This window comes from Natator depressus, chromosome 10 (assembly GCF_965152275.1).
Source record: "Natator depressus isolate rNatDep1 chromosome 10, rNatDep2.hap1, whole genome shotgun sequence".
Lineage (NCBI taxonomy): Eukaryota > Metazoa > Chordata > Testudines > Cheloniidae > Natator > Natator depressus.
The window spans coordinates 4,188,612-4,197,544 of NC_134243.1; the positions used below are offsets into that span (position 1 = coordinate 4,188,612).

Here is an 8,933-nt window from a genome sequence, read left to right on the forward strand (position 1 = left end):
CTCTGTTCGTACAGCACCTAATGCTGGTCCATGATTAGGGCGCCCAGGCGCTGCCGTAACACAAATAATAAATTATAATCATAACAATAATAACAGAAAACGTGTCTGTGATTCTTGAGCTTGGAGTGGGGTTTTTTCCAGTCGTATCCTCAGACTCTTCCCTTGCAGAAGACCTGACCCAGCAAGGAGCTGAGCCCTTCTTGTATGGTGCTGAGCACCCTCGATCACGTTCGGACAACACCTGATAGGAGATACCCAGCAAGACCGGGCCTTTGTAGGGATGCCACAGCACAGTTATCTAATGGGTCCGATCCTGCAAAGTGCTGGGCATTTCAGGATGAAATTCACCCCTTGCAGAGGGCCAATACAATGGCTCTGGCCCTAGCCTATGCACCATTTCAGTTCCACTTAAACCCTGGTCTTAAGTGGTGCATTGTGCTGGCATGCTGCACAGAGATGATTTCACTCTTGGTTAGGTGCTGAGTGCCCTGAACTCAGACCCTTGGAGGATCAGGCCCCCTGTTACTCTCCTATTCCTCTTTATTGTTGCCATTTCTAGGGAAGTTCCCACCCCAGAATGGCTCAGGAGCATTTACAGGCAGGATGTGGAGCCTCAGAGATATTTTATGCGCTGCAAGATCTTTCAAGAGGGTCTATGGTTAAGACTACAAAGCAAAGATTTGACTCCAGACCCTGGCACAGAAGAGGCTGTTAGCCGATGCTGATTGCAATATGTTTAAGGGCATGTCTAACTGGCTAATCAGCTCATGAACGGTGCACATTGATGAACACATGACCAATTCTTGCTAAATTTATGTTTTGTTATATGGCAACGATGTTGGCAAAAACTGACTGTCCATTCAAAGTTCCTAATCTAGTAACGCAATTTGAGCACATGTCAAGCAGACTGCATTTCCAACTAGTGCTGACAGGAAAAAGAGAATTTAGTAACAGTTTAAGCTAAGACACAAGGGCACTTCTGTATAATTCAATTACCAAGAAGTTATATTTAAATTATGTAAAGTTCCACACGTAATCTACATAACAAGGAAGTACAGAATTAATACAGAAAAACCAGAGGTCCTAACCCAAACAGTCACGAAGACCAGAAAAAATCCAGAGGTTAATATTCCACTAATAACACTTAGCATAAATATGGGGTTAATCTGTAAACTAGGATTGCTGGAAACAGAACCCAGAACTTCTGAGTTGCAGTAGAATATCATAAGCACAAGACCATCCTTACCCTCCCCCCGTCTTTGATTTAAAAAGTAAGGAGCCTTGTGAGTCAGCGGTGTCCTAGGAGACAATGGGAGCAATTTAACAGCTTGCTGAATTGGGCCAGGCTCTCCTCTGTTGTTGCTCTCTCATAGGAGGTGCCCAGCACTTCGTAGGATGGGGCTGGCCAGATCTAGCTAGGGGCTGCTCTGGTGGCGCACCATCTGCAAGGATCTTTGTGGGATCTGCCATGATGATAATGACCCCAAGTGATCAGTCCAATCTGTTCAGCTTCAGTAGCACTCTTTGAATTACCAAGACTTACTCGGGTGAGTAAAGGTTTGCAGGCTCCAGCCCGAATCACTTAGAACAATTCTGTTTCCAAATGTTGCAAAAAACAAACCACCACCCAGTCAAAATGACGAACCTTCCACTCCTGGCCTCCCGCAGCTCACCCTAAGCCGCATTTCTGGCTGCGTGATACTCCCTAGGAAGGGAGGATGTGGACAGCACATCCCAGCAGATCGCTTAAGTACAGGGGCAAGAATAACACTGGCACTGTATTCTCCTTGTTTTGCTGCCCATCTGTTCTACTACCAGGCATGGGGTTTTTTTCCTACTAGACACATCTTGTACTAGGAGCACAAATAGAAGCCAGCTCTGGCCTCTTTCTCCTTCTGGCAAAACAAAACAAACTTGAGCTAAGAATGAAGGGAAAGACAGCAACTTCTGTCATTCAAAGCATCATCTGCTTTCCTTAATACAGCAAAACCAGTAGAGAGATCTCTTCATTAGGGCCACAGGTCAGCAAAGCACTTAGGCACATGCTTAACTGCTGTGCTGAGTAGGGAGGGTTTGCTATAATCGGGCGTAGGCAACCTACTGTCAGAAAAGGCCACCCAAAGGCACTTTTCAGAAACTATAGAGACGGTTACAATGCTACTCCACCTCTGTTAAGCAATTGATTTTGGCCTGTCCCCTGTCTGGTTGCTTAAGACAGGTTTCACTGTCAACAGGGTAGAGAGGGTTGCAAAAAAAACCCAAAACAAGCAAATTCACTGCAAAGAAAAGGCTTTCTATATTGAACCCGACAGCATAAACTAGAAATTAACTTTTATTAAGAAAATAAAAACAAATGGGACCAACTATTTAAGGGTAGCTGTCAATATGAAAGTCACAGGGCAGATCCTCCCCTGGTTTAAATCAACAAGCTCCAAAGAGGTGGATGGTGCATTGCTGTGGAACCCCCATCATTAGCAGTTTTTAAACACAGGTTGGACAAACACCTGTCAGGGATGGTCTAGGTTTACTTGGGACTTCCTCAACGCAGGGGGCTGGACTTGATGACCTCCCACGGTCCCTTCCAGCCCGGTATCTCTATGATTCACACCAGATGAGCATCTGGCCCCCAAATATTTTTTTTTTAAGTATCCAATTCCTTATCTATGTTACTAATCAACGCAGGCCCTGCTCCTGCATTGAGATCCACTCTGGCAGGCCCTGGAGCCCAAGTGAAGCCTACGTGGTTCAATGCAAGCATGGTTGTTCAAAGCACCCTGGGGAGCCAGTCATTCTATGGTCCTGTGCAGCCGGATCAGGACCTGAGGTTATAAATAATTAAAGAATTTCAAAAATTATATTTTCTTTTCCCCCATTTACACTATTTCTATTGTCACGTCTCACAGAGGCCAATCGGTTTCACTTTCCACTTATAATCAGTTTTGTTTTCTGGTTCACACGTGCTTAGATAAGGCAGAATTTGATTTTTTTATCATTTCAGTGGATAATATTGATGTTTATTTTCAAGCCTTTTTGTAGATTTTTATCTATTTAAATTTTCACAGTTGCAGGAAATTATGCAGAATCAAAGAATGGGGTGGGGTCAGAGTGATTATTTAAGGACAGAAGACACTGACATTTAGAGAGTTAAAGCTTTATAACCATCAAAACACAAACTGCCAGTATCATATGTCAAAATACACGAAGTAAACTGCCTTAAATCAAATTCATAGATTCATAGATACTAAGGTCAGAAGGGACCATTATGATCATCTAGTCCGACCTCCTGCACAACGCAGGCCACAGAATCTCACCCACCCACTCCTGCAAAAAACCTCTCACCTATGTCTGAGCTATTGAAGTCCTCAAATCGTGGTTTAAAGACTTCAAGGACCAGAGAATCCTCCAGCAAGTGACCCGTGCCCCATGCTACAGAGGAAGGTGAAAAACCTCCAGGGCCTCTTCCAATCTGCCCTGGAGGAAAATTCCCTCCCGACCCCAAATATGGCGATCAGCTAAACCCTGAGCATATGGGCAAGATTCACCAGCCAGATACCCAGGAAAGAATTTTCTGTAGTAACTCAGATCCCACCCCATCTAACATCCCATCACAGGCCATTAGGCCCATTTACCATGAATATTTAAAGATCAATTAATTACCAAAATCATGTTATCCCATCATACCATCTCCTCCATAAACTTATCGAGTTTAATTCTAAGAAGTTCTCAAGCAGCATTTTTCTTACTTTGCCGGTCTGTACATTTCGATTATTACTGATGGAAATATTTTTTCACTGGTTTGTGTGTGCACAGTGCAATCAATGTTTATCAATGTTTACTGACAACAATCGAATCCTTCCAAGCCTACACTTGCACTAGTGCAATGTGACTGTGTTTGGGTATTTCCAGCCTTAGCAGGGGGGAAAAACCCATTCCTGAGATTCAAGAGAATTTGTCAAAATCTTTCTATTCAGAGTAGGTTTGTTAAAACTTAGTTTAAACATCAAACATAAATGTATGTCTACATTAAATTGAAAGTGTCCCATTTTCCACTATACAACAATTTAAAAATGTATATATTAATAATAGGACAGATGTAAAAGAAAGGAGCTGGCGACCGCATAAACTCCTGTTTACTACCAAGTTCATTTCACTCCATAAAAAACAAGTGTTATCATATCTTGACTCACAAGCTGTATCAGCCATGAGTGAAGAGACAAAAGAGGAACAGTTTCATGGGGCTTTCCAGAAATGATCGTCAGAAAGTTCTGCATATGGCAGGACCCTTTTGTTCTTCAGAAATTAATGCTATAGTATATTTAAAGAAATCGTTTTCATTCTATCTGGAACCGTAAACTTCACTGGGGATTTCTGAGCTGGTCAATAGTCAGCAATAAGGCCCCCAAATGTCAAAGGGATCAATCCTGCAGCCCTTGTATAACCCTGTGCTGCCAGAATCCCACTGAAGGAGTTAGGCCCTGCCTGCTCCCAGTGACACCAACAATGAAACTCCCATTGATTTCAATGGTGGAGGATCCCCGCCGTCTCAACCCCTGATGCATAATGCGTAGGTCTTGTATTGCTCTGCTGCACCCAAGAAGGCTTCCACTGACTTCAATTAAACTACTCTGATGAGAGAAGCAAGCACAACTGGGCTCGAACATTGGATGAACAGTAAAATGACTCTCCTCTTCCCCTCTGTGCCCCCACCCAAAAATATCCAACAAGCCATACTGCATCTGGTAGCCAACCCTTTGGTGTCAGGGCAATTTCACACTGGAGGAGATTGGGTTGGGCAGTTGGAAGGGATTGAATCATGGAGGAGTGGTCCAATTATTTTAACTGCATGCTTAAAAATATACAGGAACACGTGCTTTAAGGGGTATAAAGAGAAGGAATCACTCCTAGTAAACAACAGATAAACTCTGCTCTTCCTCCTACTTAGATTACAAGTCCTTTGGGGGCAAGGACAGTCTTTTTGCTCTGGGTTTGTACAGCACCTCGCAAACCCCGGGATCCTGGTCCATGATTGGGGGTCCTAAGCGCTACTGCAGTGGAAATAATAAACAATCAAAATAATATTCTATGCCAAGATAGCTGCATTTCATACCCCAAATCCAGCAACCTGGGGTATGACTGCAGCAAAAACTGCTGAAACGATCTTGCAGGCAAAAACTGCTTTTTGTCTTCTGAATGTACCCTTCACACACCGCATGGGCTGACAAAGTCTGCAAACAATGTTTTAAAAATGTAAGGTACAGTGAATGTGCTTTCTTGAGGCTGCAGGATGCAATAATGTTATGGGATTTGATGGCTGCCCACATACAAGTGGACTGGCGTTCAGGAGGAAAACAGACCCAACAAATGCACCAGGCTAACTCATCAGGACATGCGAGGCCACAAGGAAATTTGTCCATCTACACAGGAGTCTTGTTGTCTGAAACACGGCTTTAAGCCAGTTCAAGCTGATTTGATTGAAGCACACTTCAGGTGGCCACTATGAGCAAGACCCAAATGTGTACCAGCCGTGGCCCCAAGCCTGCAAGCTGATCTGTGTATGGCTCCCTGCAAAGATCAGCTTGCAGAGTCAGGGCCTATGTTTGGAAAACGTGGCCTGCAGCATTTTTCAATGAACTCATGCAGGCGTTTGGAGCTTCATCCAAAGCCCACTGGAGTGAGCTGAAAGATGCCCTTTGACTTCAATGGGCTTTGGATCAGGCCCTTGACCCTAAAAACAACTTATGCTTGCGCTTAAATTTAAGCACATGAATAGATTCAAAGTAAGTGCGGCGACTCACATGCTTAGAATTAATCTGACGTGTAAGTGCTGGCAGTTTCAGGCCCTTCCTTCTCACTTTGGGACAGATCCCTTGTGGTTTAAAATTTCCCGAAGATTCCTGTGTGATCAATCAGTCACTGAACATGTGCGGGAACTTTTTCTGAGCTGTTTTTTAATGCCATATTCTGTGTTCTGTTCCTGTGTCCCAACTACAGTACCCAAGTCTTCCATGCTGGATCCAGGTGAGGCATCGTAAGCATCTATGAAGATGTCACTGCCACGCACTGTGTCAATCATGTGCAAAAGAACCGATCTACAACCTGCCTTGACGTTTCTTGCCGGCAATCGGCCTCCATTTTCGTCCACGCAGCATTCTCCATTCAGATGCTTTCTCAAAGTACGGGAGAATGGGTTACGGCTCTGACCCAGCAAAGCCCTTAAGCGTGTCACCTGAATGGTTTTACTTATGTGCTTATGGAAAGATGACACACTGACTGCTCTGGACACTGAAGGCCTCAATCCACAGAACAGGTAGAGCGAGGGCAACAGCAGTGCAAGCTTCCCCCATACACCACTGTACCTCATCCTGAACCTAAAAGGACCCTCTCTGCCTCTAAATTGGAAAACGGGGTCCACCGCCATCTCAACCCCGGCCTCTCTGCTGAGGCTCCCATCAAGGGGACCACATTAGAGGTGCTTTTTGTGATGTGGGCTTTTGGTTAAGGTCTTTTAGGAGACGGCCTGAGGCTCCGAATTCACCAAAGGGCCATCAGCACAGGCTTGCAGGTCTCAGCACATAAAACCTAAGCACAATGAGGCAAGTTATGGGTGGAGTGTCAGCCTTAACCCTTGTACCTCCTGGCATAATCAATTTAAGCGAAGCTCTTTCCGTAGCTTTCCATATTGCTGCCCATGGAACACCAAAGATCAAAGCCACTCTAAAGCAGGTGTCCTGAAAACATATTCAGTCTGGTGCTTTCGGCAAGGCAACAGGAATTTAAAACAAAAAATAGCCAGCCAGCAAACCATTATATCATTTTGCATTAGCAAAGGGATCTAGGTAGGGCTAGATCATGAAGTATAGAAGAAAAATGTCTTCTGACCAACGATTTCTACAGGATTTTGCTCATCATCCTACCATTTGTTTAAGCATCAGAAAAGACAGAAACCATGAAAAATGACCCATCTACAGTTGCAAAATAAAGCCCTAAAAATACCCTCCTTTTTACAGAGAGATTGCAGAGACTTCCACTTCCGTGGGTAAACAGAAGTGATCTTTCCACTCTGCAAATACTGTAATAATAATACAAAACCCAGCATTTGTGACTATTGCTCCTCTTATTTCGATGGGGGTTTCGGGAGGAAACAGCACAAACTGGTGAGAAAAAATGGTTAGCCGTTTCCCCCTGGCACCCTTCCTGATGGCGGTCCCCATTTCCTCTCCCTCTTCCTTAGCAAAATAAAGCAAACAACCTCGGCCACCAAAAATTAAAAGCCAAAACAAAGCCACGCATGCAAGGTATTACTAATACTCCAGCAGCCCCCTTTGCATTACGATCTTGCCAGGCTGGAAGGGTGCCAGAGAAAAGGAGGATGGACGGGAGCAATGTCTCCACAGGGAAAAATAAATACACGACCATTTAAAATGACGAGGCTCTGCCTTACCCAGGACACTATCCTGAGAATGGTCTGAGGCTGCTTGAGGAAATCCACAGGGTCAACGGCCCCCCCAGCCCGGCCAGCTCCGAAGGAGGCTCCTTCCATCTTCCCCAGGCGCTGGGCTGCTTGCTTGAGCTTTGCCTCCTTGCCGCCCGGGCTCCTGGCTTGCGCAGCAGAGACCCAGCCGGCGCGTGCGAGCAGGGAGTGGGGGAGGCTCGCGCCACCGCCTGCCCGGGTGCCCGTGTCTCGCGCACAGACCTTGCCGCGCGGCTGGTGCAGCCAGAGCCAGCCTCTCTGCCACTGACCCCTGTTCCGTGCCGCATGGGCTCGTCTGGTTTCGTCTGTGGGTTAGAGAGTGGGAGGTACCATGGAGGGCGGACGGGGGGAGGCTGGGTGGACATACAGGTGCATCCTTCTCTTCGTCATTGCACCCGGATTTGTTACTGCACAATCTCCAGCTCTGCTCTTTGCATGGATTTCTGTTTTGCTAATTGGGTGCTTCAGGCTGCATGCCCTGCAAATGGCCTGCTGTTTTTCTGCCTCCCCTTGTTGCAGTGGGGCTACTGCCTTGAAGAGGGTAATCCAGGAGGTGCACAGGGCAAAATAGGGCAGCAATGCAGGTGGGAAAAGCAGCACCACCCCCTACCCACCCCCATCCCTCTGCAAATGTGCTTCCTGATTTCTTGAAAGCTACCCCACCTTCTCACCCTCTTTCCACAGTGGCCCACACATGCAAAACTGCAGTTATAGCAGAAGCCCAGCAAACCAAGCTTCAGTTTTCTGCCCTCTCAAGCAGCTCAGAGATAAGAGCCTCCCCCAGAGCCACCAACAGACACCCCAGTGCAGTCGTTGGTGAACTGGAAAGAAGGAAAGATGTGTGTGAGGAGCAATGACGGAGCCCTCGCTGGGAGGGGGCATTCCCCATCCTCCCACCCATCCCAAGTGGTGAAAGGCTTCAACAAAAGTGGCTGGGACCCTGGTTTATATCTAAGGGGAGCGGATGCAAAGCAGAAAAGGGTCACAGTGTCAGGCATGGACTAGTGTGACTGATAGCTAAGATGGGTGCATTTGCAGGTGCATTTACTGGCTCTTGGGTCAGTGGAACCCCCTCCTCCACATTGGAGGGATGGGTTCTAGTCACTAAACTGCTATGTACCTGTTATTTGGCCTAAAAATAGGAAGTGAGGGGCAGTTGGGCTGTAGCTTGTGTTTTCCTCCTGCAGGAAATGAGAAACTGCCTTTGCCAGCCACAGATTCTGTTAGACTGGAGACGTCTCTTCCCCTTCCCCCTGCTATTCCTCCCCTCTCTCCCCTCCCCCCACACTAAAGGATGAAGAAGAAAAAGAAATCAGGTACAGGTCCTGTGGAGGGAAAACCCCATTGATTCCAAAGGGAGTTCCCCGCCCCCGGCAGGATCATGTCCTTATTTAGTTTTTCTTATACAAGGATGATGATTTCAGTTCCATAGATACTGATGCCATGACAACTCTGACATCAT

At 46.2% G+C, this 8,933-nt stretch overlaps 1 protein-coding gene across 1 annotated transcript in view; it reads right to left on the minus strand.

Annotated features, from left to right (window-relative positions):
- SYNGR3 (synaptogyrin 3) overlaps nucleotides 1-7,889 on the minus strand; it is a 43,099-nt gene extending 35,210 nt beyond the window's left edge. The window contains exon 1 of the mRNA XM_074965021.1: nucleotides 7,442-7,889. Coding sequence (XP_074821122.1) covers nucleotides 7,442-7,540 — 99 coding nt within the window. The 5' untranslated portion in view covers nucleotides 7,541-7,889. The remainder of the gene's footprint in view (nucleotides 1-7,441) is intronic.
- Nucleotides 7,890-8,933: the final 1,044 nt, after the last annotated feature.